The 16,696-nt window shown below is 40.6% G+C and overlaps 1 protein-coding gene across 2 annotated transcripts in view; it reads left to right on the top strand.

Annotated features, from left to right (window-relative positions):
• COP1 (COP1 E3 ubiquitin ligase) overlaps positions 1-16,696 on the top strand; it is a 125,813-nt gene that overhangs the window by 69,727 nt on the left and 39,390 nt on the right. For both annotated transcript variants that reach the window (XM_066555405.1, XM_066555404.1), the window contains exon 15: positions 740-856. In XM_066555405.1, the coding sequence (XP_066411502.1) occupies positions 740-856 (117 nt within the window). The remainder of the gene's footprint in view (positions 1-739; positions 857-16,696) is intronic.

Here is a 16,696-nt window from a genome sequence, read left to right as displayed (position 1 = left end):
TATCTGGGCCAAAGGCAGTGCATTGTTTAGTTTTTAATAATAAGATTAACTATGTGAGGAGCACCTGGCACTCTTCATCTTAAGGTTAAATGGTGCTTGAAGTGTTTCTGGCAGGTGGGGAACACTATGTTTTGAAAAGCCCTGGTGTTTTTTGTTGGTCATTCTCTGAAGCACTGGAGTGCTTGGTAGAAGAGCCCTTTCTAGCACATAGTTTAATCAGTGTTCATGTGGTACTCTCATAGAACAGTGAAGTTCTTGTACCAAGGGATTATTGCATCATAGGAAGCCAACATACTGATTTCTCTCCTGTCTGTGCCAGTTTCTCAAGAATAAAACAAGTTGTTCTCACTCACTGTGCATACAATTAGGTATATTTATTCTGTGCAAAGCAGTTTTGCTGTGGATCATGGAGTTCTTGCATCCCAGCACAAGGAGAAGGAACAAAAAAGAATGTAAGCCTTCCTGTCCTTGGTTGTATGAATCTGCACTGCAGTAACCTTAAGCACTGAGATTATAGCATGTGGTTAATCACCTGCTCTGATATTTACAATGTGGACTTGAGAATATTCTCAAACTTGCCAACCACCAGTGACAGCTGACCCTTCAGACTCACTAACATCTTAGCAACTGAGGCTTTCCAGAATGTTATTCATGAAACAACTAGATTTTAGGCCTTTCAGATAAAGTTCATGTTGTTGTTGTTTTTTGCTTATTCATGTCTCTCTTTCCCTTTCTCTAGTGAAACTGTGGTCTACCAACTTGGACAACTCAGTTGCAAGCATTGAGGCCAAGGCTAACGTGTGTTGTGTCAAATTCAGCCCATCCTCTAGGTACCACCTAGCATTTGGCTGTGCAGGTAGGTAAAAGGGATTTGGGCAAAGGGGTATTGTTTCTTCTGTCCTTTATTCCTTATTCTCCCCAAAGATGTGAGGTTGGCTGCTGTGCCCAAGACTGAAGTGTTTTTGCAGTTGAGAAGTTTTACTCAGAGACATTTTAAGTGCCACAGTGCTGTGTCAATGTCATGCCCCACCTGGCTTTTTCATTTGGGTGCCTCTGTCAGAGATAAGGCAGGTAAAGAAATCACCCAGTGCATTTATTGGGATCGCTAAGGCAACCAGGCAGAGCTCAGCTCTGGGAGTCTCAATGTGTTATCATGATGAGAGCTGCTCTTTCTGATTTATAATATTGTTCTATAAATGCTACAAAGCCATAGTGGGGATTTTAGCTGGTTTTACCTGAAGCATGCTGTAAAGCTGTGGCTGTGCATGTTCCTGTAGCTCCACTACAATCCCTGTGGGTGGGCTCATGTTTTCCTAGGCTGGGCAAAGATGGCTGTTAACATTTTTATTTTTTTGAATTAGTCAGTGGGGAAGGCACAAGGAGCCTTTTATTCACTTAGATTAAATGGTTCTTGGTGATAACACCAAGATCTGGGAGCAGAGCAGGTGTTGCTTTGGGAGGAAGCTGTACTGTGCTATGCATACAGTAACTAAAACTCACAGGTGCCTATAAATGTTTAACCAACTCTGCATTTTCTTTCTCCTTGGGGAGTTTTAATGGACTTGTAACTACTTGTTCTGACAACATTTGTTCTCTCTGGACTCTGGGAGATATGTTGATCATTCTTGCAACCACTGGTTTGCCATTTCATTCGGGTGTTCTCATTTCCAGGCTGGTTCTACTTTGGTTGTAACTCTTATGAGGCAAAAAATAAACCAAAAATGGATTCAAGCTGGAGTGTAAAATATTGACTTGCTTGACAGGCATCTCTCTGAAGTTTAGTGAATTACATGTAAAAATAGTTGAACAACAAAACCTAGTAGCAGCATTTGAATGAGAGGGGACTCTAGGGAAAGATGAGCACTAGCTCCAAATGGATCAGCCACTGATTAAAATATTCCTGTAAAAGCACTGTGAAACAGAATTCTTCTTGATAAATAGATAACTGGGATTCTGTGCCACCTGAAAGGCAGAGGGGAGATATGGCACAGATTGATCAAGGGAGGCTTTTGGAGCTGGAGGGCTCATGGGGTAGGAGCAGGTGGGAGTGTCTCTGTCCCCACACCCAGGTCTAACAAACTGGGTTTGTCTTCAGCAAGTGTGTTGAGAAAGAAGCATTAGGAAGCTCTGAAAGTTTCATGGAGGTTTTAAGGACTGCATGTGTGCTTCTATGATTTAGAGGATGCTGAGGGGTAAAAGGGAAAGAAGTACTGAAAGAAGTGTTTACACCTGCTTGATGTTTGGTAATTGAATCTCTAAATAAAAATTAAAATGGATATTTGATTGATATTATGATTGCTGAAACAACTACAGGGGGTAATTGAACCAATGGAAATTACTTCCCACAATGGAATTCTAATTGATCTTTCAGCCATAAATACATGTGAGGAAAATGGGGCATATTAATAGAAATACTGGAATCTTGAAAGACATTATTTGTGAACTCCTAAAAAATAATCAGAAAAAAGAAATGAGCTAGTGTCTACTTTCATACCCCATATAGTAAAACAGTCATGTTTAATGTGTTATGATGGAGACAAAGGTTTTTCTTCTCCATCAGCTTCAGCTAGTCTTGCTTAATAATTTCATTTAGTTTGTGGAAAAAGGAACATAACTATTGAATAGCATGAGTTGTCACATAGGCTATAAAATTAATAAAGGAAGAGTCAAAGCTGACTTCCTTGAGTAGTACTAAAAAAACAAAAAGCAGGGAACAGGGCACACTGACTTGATCACTCCTGTTTGCCCCCAGCAGAAATAAAAATGAGCAGTCCACAACACTAAACACTAATTCAGTGATCAGTGTAGTGGCCAATTTCAGAAAGCTGTCTCAGCCCTGCCTTGGCTTGCTCACATGCTAAGAGGATTTTCACATTTTGAAAACTGTTTCAGTTACTCAGTGATTTATTCAAGGATAGAAGAGCCAAGACTTCTGAGCATTTCATGCCCCACACAGTTTTGTATTGTATTTAAACAGAAGTGCTGTTTCTGTATATACTCTCAATTTATTTGCAGATTTGATGGAGCTTAATGCTATATATGTGTCTGTATTTTTGTGTGTATATATATGTATATATCTATAGTTTAAGACATGATGAGGTAAGCAATTCATAAAATGGTTAGGGAGGAAGTAATATTTGAGCTATAAAAGGAAGAAGTCCATTTATTTACTATACTATTAATTACATACACATTTCAGTTCCCTTTTTCTATATGCAGAATAGCTGAAAGCCAGTATAACTTCTTTAAGCAAAGTAATTTTGACTGAAGTAGAAATTTTTTCAGGGTTGACATTTTTATTTTCTTTAAAGGTTCTCTCTTAACCATTCATAAAGCTGGAGCATCTTTTCATAACGTCCTGTTCTTCCACACCTTGCTTAAGAAAAGCTCTTCTCTGCCCTTGACACATGCATCTTGCCCAATTGCATCCATCTGTTCAGAATGGCTCCTTGAAGCGAGTTCTCCTAAATAGATGCTTGCTAGATCAGCATCTCTGTGCTGGTTCCTCCCTTGCCTTCACCACAGAAACAGGATGACCATCTTAAGGTCCTTGTCCTTTCTACCCTGTCCCCACCTTACATTTCTTCTCACTGGTTTGTAATATTTTGGCTGTTGGCCCACACGGCCCATGATGCTGCACAGGTGAAAGGTTGAGAGGTACCTTTCTGCCTTCTCCAATTTTAAAACTCTCTTTTACAGAAAAATTGCAAGGAAGGTCCCAAAGTCCCTGAGAGATCTACCAACACATGGCATGCATTAGTGGGCTGAAGCAGCACAGGGTTCACAGCCTGACTTTGCTTCCAAATCCACCCCTCCAGTCCTTCAGTTCCCTCCTTTTATTTGGCAATGCAGCATGGAAACTGGGTGCAGGTGGAAATGCTTTTATTAAACCCAGATCTCTGGTTCAAGATTCCCTACAGAGAATGAAGCAAAGTCAGGCTGTGAACCCTGTGAGTGAAATGGGGGGGTTCTGTCACAGGATTTGCTGTGATGCTTCCATTTAAATGTAACCATCTTTAAAAGTGCTGTTAGACTGTGTATCTCCATGAGGAACCCTCTTCTCTAGTAAAGAGCACTGAGTTGGCTTCAGATGATGCAGGAAAACAAGCTTTAGATGCCACTATAAAAGCAAATCCCAGGATTAGCATCTAATGTGGATGATATATAAGTTTCTTTTCTGGACTCTTCACTCTGAAGCTTTTAGATGACCAAAAAAAATTATCTTGGGTAGCTTAAAACAGAACAAATGGGCCATAAACTAGAAATAGAGCCTATAGAAGAGAGAAATGGATATTGGTTTGAGAAGTAATTCACTTAAAATCAGGCACTTCAGGTGAGAGGAAAGCTGGTGTGTCTGGCTGCAGCCTGATAAAATCTGTTGCAGTAGAGAGGGCACATAAAGAAGAAAAGACCCCTTTTGTCTGTTACTTTAATAAAATATTCTATTTGCATGCTTACTGAGTTGAAACATTGTCCAGTATAAACTGCAATCACTGCCAAATACAAAATCAGGTCATTCTGTGGTCTTTTTTTAAAAACAGATAGGGATTTATTCTGAAATTAGCTATATAAATCATGGCTGAAGTTATTATTGTTCTGCCTCAGCAATAGCACTGATGTCCTTAACCCATATATTTTCTAGCAGTGCTGTTTCCCTGCTTTAAAAAGAAAACTAAAGGCTGAAAATGCATCATGCACTTTGCAGCTGGAATGTCCAAGTAGTGCAGTCTGGGTGAGATCAGACTGTCTGCTAACTCCAGTGAGCTCAGTGTAGCTATTGATAGTAGGAATGTTTTATTCCCAGCCTGCTGTAATAGTGTCAGCAGCTACCACTGCCTTTTTATTTCCCATATATTATGCAGAGGTTTTGTAAGAATTCAGAGATCTGAAGTTTCTATGACATTAGATGCATCATCTCCTCAAACACTGTATTTTTTCCCTGTAGGACCCACAAATCTAGCAGGTTGGATTGAGGGCTGAGAGAGGTTTCTCAGGGCTGCAGAGATGCAGGACAGAGACTGTCTCCTCTCCAGGAGCTTCACAAAATAAGTGCAAGCAGCAGAGAAACACATATGGACAGGATAGCAACAGAACAGCTACAGCATAGTCAGAACTTAAGGTTTTGCTGCATTAGTTTTAGCTTTGATCAGTCTCTAAAACAGCTTTGCTGTGTTGTCACAAACTCCTGATAGTGTGGGTTCAGATGAAGTGACCACAGCAGGAAAACAGTGGGGTGGTGCTGATTGATGCTGGTCTTACTACCTAGAGCAACAGAGTTTGAGACTGCCTGCATTGGAGATGCCATACTCCCTCCTCAACACCCTAGATTTTGCTTTTCCATCTCTTCTTCACTCTACCAATTGCTTGGCTAAAACTGAACTGCCTTTTTTCTGGATTAGGTTATTCCCTGATCCACTGAGCACCAGTGCCAGCCCCAGAGAGGCTTTTGGCAGCCTGGATCAATGCCAGTGTTCACTAACAAGGGGCAAACCCTCAGTGAATATGAGGCGTGCTCTTAATGCTGAGCTTCTCCTCTCTTACCAGCTCTCTCTATTCCTTATTCCTTTCCCCACTTTCTGCTTTTCCTTTGAAGGTGATTTTGCCCTTCCCCACCACGTTTTCCAGGCTGTTTAAAGATGTTTCATGTGCACCATCTTCAGCATTTCACAGTGGTCCTGTATTCTGGTTTTGAATGGTCACAAAGCTAATTTAAAGCTAGGGATCAGTAGCAGCATTATGAAGGACTCCAGTTGTTGTGTCAACAGCTTTGTTTTCATTTGCAGCTATTTACCCACCCCTTAAGGTCTCTGCAGCACCCTGATGCACTTACAGTTCAGGGTCAAAAGTGGCTTTTTTATCATCATCATTCCATTTTTCTAATATACCTGGTGTCCAAGTGGGGCCACTTTGGAGGCTATCCTGGCCAGTGAAATATTGATTTTTCTGCTGCAGTAACTGGAGCAGTGATTTCTCTTTTCCAAACACCTCCCTGTAGAGTTAGCCTTGTACATTGTCTCAGATCTGGGTGACTTACCTGCCTTGTCACTCAGCTCAGAAGAATGATGGGATATTAATGACCAAGAAGGTATAGTGTGCCTTTTTGGAAGAGAATTAATGTTTTCCAGCTGAGAGCAAGGTCTTACCTTAATAGATTCTCATGGCTGAGCAGTGTGTTCTGTTGAAAGCCTGGAGTGGCTCAGAAAGGATCTATTTGTGTGAATATATGACATGTTTAGGGTGGAGTTAGGGCTTGAGCTACAAGATTACCTTCAGTGTATGAATTGAGCTCAGTGTTTAAAGGCACAGACAAAGGTTAGGCATTCCTTTGAAACCTGTGGAAAAACTTCACACCAGTGAGTGCTCAGAATTCAACCTTGATGAAAGCAGTGGCATGCAGCAGTTCAGGGCTTGCCCATTACCTGGATAGGACTTTACCTGCAGTGTGTCTTTTCATTTTGTAGGTAGGTAATAATAAACCTTCCTCTAGTCCATGATCTCTCAGGCTGTTGGCAGGGGAAGTAGGGGACAAGATTTGTGTTTTGGAAGTGCACATCTGTCACCTTTAATTCAAGCTTATTCCAGAATTCACTGCAAAACCTTTATTTTGCATTGGAAACCATTTACAGCACTTCAGTCACTTAAGAGTTGTTTGGAGGAATCTGTATTTTTGGCCAGTAAGGCTGTGATCATATTTCTGTCCCAAAGTACTTATTGTAGTAGAAACACTGAGCTTAGTGGGATTTTTTAGATGAGGACAAATCTTTGAAGGATTGACTTCCATGTTATCCCTCTTCATGGACTGTGGGATGTAAAATTAAGGTGCGATATCAAAACCAAGCCTTCTGCTGTCCTGGTAAAGGACAAAGGAATGAAGGACAAAGATTGGTGAAGGCAATTTTTCTGGCTCTGGTAGGTGGATCATATTGTACTTCTGCTTGGGACTGACAGTGAGAAGAACTGCACCTATACCATGTTATTTGAACTTAAGATCTTTGTAGTTAAGCTGATTTTTCTGTTCCTGCACATCAGAGATGCTGCCAGATCTGTCACGTAGTGTCTTCCTGCCTTGCTGCCACTGCTTCCTAGGAAATCACAAAGGGACGTGAAACCTCTCATCAGTGTGCAGGATGTGTCTCATGTGCAATTTTCACATAAGCCTTAAGAGTTCAAGAGCTGATAGGACTTTTTTACTTACACAGAAAAAGCAGTATCTGACTTGTCTTGAATAAAGCAATTGCAATGAATAGTGACTAACAATATAGAGACCTACTGGGGAGTTTCCTAACTTTGTCCCAGAGGTCATCACACTTCAGTAACAAGTGAATGAATAAAATGAACTTGAAAAGCTCCATTTGATTCTCTAGAGAAAAGGATAAATCTGTCATTGGCAGAAATGAGTGTGCTAATTGTTTGCTTAAATATTCTTTTCATGAACATTTTGTCTTACAACTGGCACAGAAGTCATTTAGTCAATGTGACGAAATTCAAATTTAAATTGAAATGAGCCTTGGAATTCAGGAACAGATAGCCAAGTCCAACATTCATCTTTTTTCTCAGAATGCCAAATTGCTCTTGCTGCTAGCTGTTGCTGTATCCCTTAAGAGTTTAATGCTTTCCAACCTCTGCAGTTTTACTGGTAGCTCGTTCAAAGGAATTGCTCTTTGGAATTATATCCTCTGTAATGGCTTCCTTTGTTTTCTCCTGTTCACACTGCATGGATTAACTGCTTCAGCCTTTTATTTGGGTACTGTGCCTCTATACTAACTGGTGAAGATTGTCACATAGCACAGGAAAATCTGTAACCAGTGAGTGCAGTGTGGGCTCTCATCTCAAAGGCATCTTTTCATAGTGTCTGAGCATCTAAACATTGCATGAGTCTTGAAGAGTAGAGTTTTAAATGGTAGGGCAAGGTTCATATCAGCCTTTTAAATCTCAAAAAAATGACAAAAAGTGAGACAGTAGATGCATGTGCAAATCCAGTCACTCTTCACATTATTTGTTTCATTGCTCAGTTAGGGTGTGTAGCTTCTTTTCCATCTTGGATACCTGTGTGTCATCACATGTTTCCTGTGCTTGTTTCCCTGTATACACAATCCACCATACCTTTGGTTTAAGCCTTCTTATCTGAAGCTTGTATTTTAGCAATTGCAGCATTTCTAATATCCTTCCTCTCTTCCAGTGGAGTCTGCTGTGAGGTCAGTTTAGAGAATGAATCAGATCATCATCTCCAGAAGCTAGTTAAAGACTAATATTTCCTCAGGCTAGTGAAGCAGATTGGAGTTCTGGACTAAAATCAGGTTTGACTGATAATTTGACCAACTCAAGTTCTTAGGAGCCTGCACTTTTCTTTCCTTAGAGCTGCTTTGACTGCTCTGAAGCCTGTTTGGTTCTCCTTGTATGATGTCTATTAATATAACAGAAACCTGAAAGCTGTTGCTTCATAAATGCACTCTTAAAATCCTAGGGAGGATGTTCCTTTCACATCCATTCTTTGTAATGCCTCAAGACCTTGTCTACATGATCTTGACCTCTTGGAGTGTGTGGTTCCAGGGAATCTGACTGTGCTGCCCTTTCCCTCCATCACAGCTCTGTGACTTGTGCAGCTTTGATTCTTTCAAGAACCAGAGCTGACGTGGCTTTAGCATTAAGAAGAGTGTTTGTTGTGTGCAGTATGTATCTTGAATTGAGAGAGATGGGTTCAGCAAGTGCCATGGTATTTTCAGCTTTGATAGATGTACCCAGCACTCCATGTACAGGTCTGGCTCCTGTTGCTCATGTAAGAAGTTGCATCTCTTCCAAGTTCTAGTCCATTTAAACAGCATGGATTGAAGCACCTTTTTTCATGAAATGACTGTTCTTCACATGTTACAGGTATCATAAAATTTATTTTGGACATCAGCTTACAGGCACTAGTGCATGTAGAGTTATGCATTTACATAGTCAGTGAGAAAAGCTGTGTTAGGACCATAACTGAATGTTGCATCTGAATGACCAGTGCATAATTTTTTCCTCTTTCAGATGTAAAGAATTAATTCTTCCAAAACTGCAGGTTATTACTGCTGTTTCTTCATTAGTTTTGTAGCATTAGTAAATCTTGCTTGTGTGTACTGAATATTTTGTTTTCTCCAACAGTGTGATTGACAACAACCCTTGAATTGGACAAAAACCATCTATCCCTTACTCCTGTGAGAAATTGCTATGGCTCTTTAAAACCATAAAGGTCAAAGTTTCAAAAGAGCTCTAGAGAAATCTGTTTTACTTCCCTCTCCCATCAGGGCCCTTTTGTCAACTGATTAATATCTAATGTTTTATGTCTCTTCCTTCTCTCCTTAATGTAAGACAAGTTATTTAAGGTGAAGGCTTTATGGGCTGCTGCATCAAAAGCTTTAGACAAGTCAGTAACAGAATGTCCCCAGTGTGTAAAGACCATTATCCATAACCTGGCAAATGTCATCTGTAACTTTGAGCTATAGGGAATCTGTGGAATACAAAGGTTAAAAACCCAGTTGGCAGTTCCCATCAAGGCTGCTGTTCTCTTTATCTGTTCAGCAGAGGGAGATATAGATCTTTCGAGGAATGCTAGTGTTGGTATGGATTGTGAGTAAGAGATGCAAATCCCTGGCTGAAGCAGGGTATAGTGTTTCCTGCAGAGCTCTGTCAATATATTTCAAGTGCTGACCTGAAACCCTGTGCTGGGACACCCCTGAGCCTTTCTTTTGTGGAAGGGTCTTATTGTGCTGTTGGTTTTGCCAGAGATTAAACTGACAGACATTCAATCTAACCTCAGCTCTTTATTTCAGTTTTCATGGAGTGGAGCTTGCTCATTGTGCCCCTTTTATCGTCCATTTTGCTAAACAGAACACTGTTGGTCATTTTCCTTCTTCTCAAAGCTGTGTTCTTTGTTTGTTTAAATGAAAACCTCAACTGGATTTGTGTTGAATTCCCTAAATATGATTTTTTTTTGAGGGTGGGTTTCCATTGGATTCCTTAAATCTAATCTTTGGAGGCTGTTGCCCATCATCTGTATTGCAGTGTAGGAAAATGAGATTAAGTTGTCATCTCCAAATACCCATGTGCCTTGCTCTGCTTTAGAAACTCCTTTCATCTCCTCACTAACATCATGGGCTCTGTGGCTTCCTCACTTTAAAGGGTTCAGTTGTTTGGGCTTTTTTAAGATTTTGCTACCAGCAAAATGAATCATACAGACCTTGCTTAATCTTGTATAGTCTTTGGAGCACATGGGGGAGGTTTTCACCTGCAGGGAAAATATGTATTGAATGCTTTTCCCAAGATCAGTCCTTTTTGGGTGGCCACTGAATGTTTGACACCTGTGAAGATGGGGTGTGCAGGACCTCCCCAGGAGTCTGCTACCACTTGTCTAGACAGAACTCTGAGAGCAAATATAAATGAAGTACTGCATCCCAAATCATCTTGGACACACACCTGAAATACAAAATAAGGGCATTGTTACAGTTTGCTGCTGTGGACTAGAGCATTGCTTCTAAAAGAGATTGCTGAGATTTCCCCAGGGCTGCAGAAAAATGGTTATTCAAAGAAAAACTGTTCCTTCACTGCAAAGGAAACTCCAGGTAAAAAGAAGAGAAAAAAGCAAATGCATCAAATGAGTAATTTTGTCTTAATTATAGAAACAAAGCATTTGCAGTTTCTGCTGGAAGAAAAAATTGTGAATACAAAGCCATATCCAGCAAACATTTTAATGTGCCTGTGATAATGGCTGGTGGGTTAATTTTTTCTTGCTTTATTGGGGCTTTTTTGGAAGGGAAGGTACAAACAGGAAAAATTTAAAATTAGCTTTTTTTAGCACAGTTAGCTTTACCTGTGCTGCAGTGTCCTGGGGGGAGGTGTTGGAGTGACATGGGTCATGAGTGACAATCTGCTGTCTGCTCCTCATGTGATTTGTCATGCTGCAGGAGAGAAGCAGCACACTGCATTCTTCAGCAGGATGCTCCAGACAGTTTTCTCTGCAAAGGTTCTTTGCTTCAGGCTGTATCAAACCCATTTTTAATCTCTTGCCTTTACAGTAAAGGAAATTGTACGGAGGGCACTGATGTCAACTTACTATTGTTGATATTATCTAATTACTTCTTCAGAAAATTCTTGTGCTAATTTTTAGTGCAGGGCTTTGTTCCTGTGAATTCAAGTCCACTTCTCCCTGTCCCTAATGCATTGTCATCTCTTTTCTTTTCCTGAAGCATCTATTTCTTTTATGTAGTGGAAACTATCACACTGTCTTTCTTCCCAGAAGTGGTTTGTGATAGGCCAAACCCTGTGCTCATCATATCCCATTCCAGTATTGCTCTCTCAATTGAAATAGATCTCTTTATAGTGTTTTGTTGGCTAGAAGGCTTCTTCACCATTCTTTGTCAAATGCCCCCCTGCATTTCTGTTGCTTGAAATAAAGATCCTTTTTTTTTCCTCCTTGCTGTCTCTTCTGCCTTGGAAGAGATTTTTTGGGGAGAGTTGTCACTCCATGAAATTTCATTTGTCTTGTTGAGTTGAATTATTCCCAAAGATGGAATTTTCAGCTGTCCTATGTCCCCAGTCTTCTCTCCAGAGCAAGACCCACATATGGATGTTCAAACTCCAGCCTGTCTTTCTGCTGTAGGGAAGATTAAATCTCCACCCCAAACTTTCTGAATAAAGCCACCTCAGGCACATGAAGATCTGCAAGTACTGCTTGGTATTACAGGCTTGGCAGCAGTTAAAATTGCTGTTCATTTTCTCTTCCAGTAGTAAGAAAAAAAAAGTGAATTAAAGGAGAGCCAAGGTTGTATGACAGTGCTTCATGCCACCCCCATTGTGTGGGTGTAGATAGACAAAACCTGAAAGATCTGAGAAGCCAGAAACCTGTGCAGCAAAACACAGCCCAAACATTGTTGCTGTAGTGCTGAGAGGTGGGCTAATGCCTTGCCTTTCTTGTGTCAAGAGCAAATAGCTTAAGCAAGTTTGTATTAAAAAAAAATCTCCCTAATCCTTTGACATAAGAGCACTTTAAAGACAGCTGAGGGAAGAGTTTATAGAATTGTCTTTGGAAATGCTTGGAGTGTGACTGAGTAGGACTCCTGAACACAATTGTTAACTTGGAAATTGAATCCAACTTTGCAGTTGTCCCATCCTTGACTGGGCAGTTGGACTGGCTGGATTTCAGAGGTCCGTTCCAACCTACAGGACTCCATGACTTTCAGGGCCCTTGAGCAAAAATGGATTTCTGACAGATATGGCATTTTGTATAGGATTAAGTTTCATTTGAGCTTCCTCATAATTAAATTCTAAGTTGTCTTTCAACCAGCCTTTGATATCATTGCCTTGGCAGGGAGGCTCCATTTCCTGGTGCACAGGTACATAGAAGATCCACTGGAGAAGTTCCACTTTCTTTATTAATGGCTTTTCAGTAAGTCTGTAAGTCATTCTGGAGCTAGGTATATGACTTTTGTAGATTTCCTCTGCAATTTAAGGAAATGTGTTTTCAGACATTTAAATTGGAGGGTTTGGGCTCTGATAGCTGCCTTTTCTCAGGTGTTGTTTCCCTGGCCCTTGTTCAGGTTTCTCTAAGGACCAAGGTACCCTCATTGCCATGGCATCCTCAGTGTACTGTATGGAAGTACAGTGATTTATTTTTAAACCAGGATGTTTTTCCTTTTTATCTCCTTCCTCTTTCTCCTCCCTAACAGGAGAAAGGTTTTTCCTGGTGAAAACTGAGGTTTTGTCTGAGTCTCCTGATCCTGTTTCCATTTTTAGTCCAGCCAAAGAACTTTACCTTTGTGGATTCAAGCTTCCTTTTTTAGAGCAAGAAATCAACTGAGCTTGGCCAGAACAGAGAATTCGGGTTAACCCATCTAAAGTTGTGTTGTTCTACCTCTTGTTTATCTCTGTTCAGCAAATACTCATCAGGATGGCTCATCCCCTCTTTGATGACACATCAGGTAGGGAAATAACAGTGGGTGCTCTTTCCTTTTACCCAGAGACACTCAGAGCAAGCTTTGATTTGAACCAATGTACTCTGGACCACTTGAATGCATAAGGATGTAGTTATATTTTCCTGCTAAACAAGTTGCCTAGATACAATTCTCAGAGCCCTGAAAACTGAGTGATCTTGCTTACACTTGGTATACAGAGGAGAAACGAGTGAAAAAAAGATCAATTTGTGTAGGTAGATGTTTAAATATATATATAATTGGATTTCAGCTAACCCCTTCAATGTTTGAGTGATAGAGGCTTCCTCCAGGAACTCTGAAATAATTTTTTTTTTTTAGGCAATGGAAATAAAACTGAAATGAAATGTTACAAAGTCATGTCTCTCCTCTTTCATTCTGATGAAAAGCATTTTGTGGGCTTGTTTTTATACCCTTTTGTTTTGCTGTTCTTTTGGTTTCCCCAGCATAATCTAATTGATGGCAAGCAGAAGTATCTTGCACCAAATTTGCTCTGACTCAATTTGTCTTGTTAAACAGGTCATTTAAATATACCCCCTTAGACTATAAACATCTCTTATTGTTACTGCTGATGTACAGACTTTCACTGGTGGAAACAAGCCAGCCTTGATCCAAGCTTGAAGTTCATATGGAGGAAAAGAGACAAATGAAGAACATGGGGCAATCATGAGCTGAGGACATGAGTTACTAAATGTAACAAATCAGGCCATCATGGTGGAGAAGCACAAGAGCACATTAAAGATTACACTCCAGCCTGAGCTTCTCTTTCAGTGAAAGGTCTGTAGCATGAGATGTGCAGGACTGCAGGCTGGAGCCAGAGCATTAATGTATGAAATTATTTTGACCTTTAGGTTTGTTATTGAAGATGTATTTTATTTTAAAAAAGTCAAAAATGTGCCTTGATCACAGAATAATTCTACCAGACCACTTAATTAACATCTGGCTGCCTACCTGACAGCTGTGCATTTCAATATGGGCATTTTCTTGTCCGTGACATTTATCTGCTGTGGAACAAGGAGCATCATTATATTCTCAAGTCTGTGAGTGCTGAGAAATCCAAGTAATGTAAAGGACTTCTTTTTTAATGGATCAATAATCTAAATATTGAACAGTTGAGAAATGTGCATTTTTAAATGATTGAAATAAGAAAAATGGGCATTGATTCTCCAGCAATTTAATTTTCCAGAGGAGAGCCACAGAACCTTTGTATGCAGCTCTTGGGTCTTTCTAGTGGTTACATCCTTTGAATATAAAACTGTTGCATTGCAGGTAAATTTTTGTTTTGCTGTCCTTGGCTTGATATTCCTTCAAGTAAGTGGTTCTTGGTTGTAAAAAGCCTGGAGGGGGTCTTGTGAATTAGCTGCTGCTGATTAATGTTCATGGTGAAAGTGGGTGCAACACATGACCTACAAGATGAATATTACCTGGAGAGTGGGGTTGGTCTGCTCTCTGGTTTTTGTGTGTGCTGGTGCTCAGTGAAAGGCAGAACTGCTGCTGTGTGACACCCTGTCATAACCCTTGCTGCTCTTTGTGGAGCTGCTGCACATCACCACACAGTAAGAGCTTTACAATAGGTGGTGTTGAACCTAAAGCCTGCTGGTAGCAGCAGTTTTGTAAATTTTTTTAACAAGTCTAAATATAAGGAAAATCACTTTTGGGAAAAACAGACTCTGTCCTTTCTTTCTTTTGTTTAAACAACTAAAAACCTAAGATCAATTCCATTTTTCTAAATAACTCAGAGATTACCTATGATGCTGCTGGCTCCATTAGCAATTCCCAATTCTCTTATTTTAGAAGTTCTGAAACCTGATTTTCTATGACTATGTAACCACATCATCAGCTCATTTACTGCACCCCCACCCCTGCAACGAAGCTGAGTGTGAGAATTGAGGCTGAGGAGGTGCTGATCCCTTCACCTTGTTCAGCACAAACCCATCCTTCTCTTTTGCCCTTTTCCTGCCAGCTGGAGTTGTGTGAATTTATGAGCAGCTGAGCAGAGAGGGATGCCATCCTTTGCTGACATGAGTTGTATTTACTGAAGGGGTGGCAAGATCTCAGGAGTCTGGAGAAGTCTGAATCCTTGATTAGTTGTCACTTGATGGCTCAGAGGTGAAAGCAGCAGTATCTTAAGGGAAGTAAGCTGAGAGTAATGGAAAAGCACTATTTAAACACTCAGGCTTGTGGTCAGAGACCTCTCTGCAGCAATGGCAGAGCTCAGCTGTCCTTTTTGCCTTCTGAGATCACTTAAAAATACATGTATAAAAAATAAAACGACTTGCCAGCAAACATTTGAATTCAGAAGGTATAGCAGCAGATTTCTGTCATGCTCAGCTTCTGCAGTGACATTGAACTAGATGAGAATTGTTCTGGAGTGTTTAATTTGTTATGAAATATATACATGTTCTTTCCCTTTATTTCATCAATATTTAAATTAAGCCTGAATGCAGAAGAAAAGGTAAAGCAGGGAGCTGTTGCTGCCCAAGGGCTGGGCAGGCAGGAGGCTTTAACTCTAAAAACGTGAATTCTAAAATGAACTTGTTCTGAGTGAGTTTTGTAGTTGGGGTAGAAATTAGCTGAATTATGATATTAATGTTCATTTTGAGGAGCAAACAAGAAGCAAATACCCCTGGTGTTGCTGGTTGGCAGTGGAGCATGCTCCATGGTCTGCCAGGGGTGCTGAGGGCAGGAGCCAGCCCTGGGCTGCTGAATGAGCTGATGTTCTTGTGGAGTTCAGGAAGTGTTTGATTCCCCTCATTGCCCACTCCATTTTCTGAGCATCTCAGAGCACCCTGCCACCTCCCCTCTGACCTGCTGGTGTGCCAGAGATGCTGCCCATCCCAGGCAATTTCAGCTCATCAAAGTCCACAAGGCAAGGCTTCTGCTGGGGTCCCTGGGAGTTGTATTTTTCTCATTTCACTTCATTTTGGGGCTCTCCACTTCCTCAGCAGATGGCATTTTTATCATCTTTTTTGTGAAGTCCATATGGCCTACAAGAGAGAGTATCTCTTTAATTGTAAAACATGACCACCTGTTCAGATTTTAATGAGTGCAGTGAGCATTCATCTTCATGTATCTACTTAAAAATAGCTGCTTCAATTGAATTTAAAAAAACAAACAAAAAACTAAAACCCATTTGGGCGCCAACACTTTGTCTGCTGAAATAATCAATTAATAATTAAGTGGCTAATTTTGGAGCCCAGTGGCCTTGCTGGTTCCCTCAGACCTGTTGTGATGAGAGCAGACAGTGATTGATTGCCCTGCTGATGCCCAGAGGCACAGCCGTGCTGGGGCCAGATGCTGCCAGGCTTTGAGCTGTTTACTGGGATGTTTGGAAGGTGAATGCAACTTCATGCTCCTCTTCTGCAAATAAACTTGTCTGCCCTGCCACAGCTCTCTCTTCTCTGCATTGCTCCCTGCTATTTTCATGAAGGATAAAAACTGGTACTCAAAAAGGTGCCCTAATGATGGGCCAGTGTTGAAACTGTAAGCAAAAATAGACTTGAAAGGTTTATCCACTAACTGATTCCTAATAAAAAGCCTTGCTAGAATCATTCTGCTCATTAAAATAACAATTGCCAGTTAACTGTTTCACAGCTCCCGCAGGTCTGCTGGATGATGAAAAACTGTGGAGTTTCTTGGCTCCAGCTTTCAGGGAAGTAGAAGAGACCAAGATGCCCAGATCTTGTTAGAGTGTTAATGCTTAATTCAAAGTCCCTTAGAAAAGTAACCCATTGTGCAATTAG

This window comes from Molothrus aeneus, chromosome 9 (assembly GCF_037042795.1).
Source record: "Molothrus aeneus isolate 106 chromosome 9, BPBGC_Maene_1.0, whole genome shotgun sequence".
In the NCBI taxonomy this organism is placed as follows: domain Eukaryota; kingdom Metazoa; phylum Chordata; class Aves; order Passeriformes; family Icteridae; genus Molothrus; species Molothrus aeneus.
The sequence above is the reverse complement of the archived record's forward strand: the minus strand, read 5'-3'. Positions and strand labels throughout refer to the sequence as shown.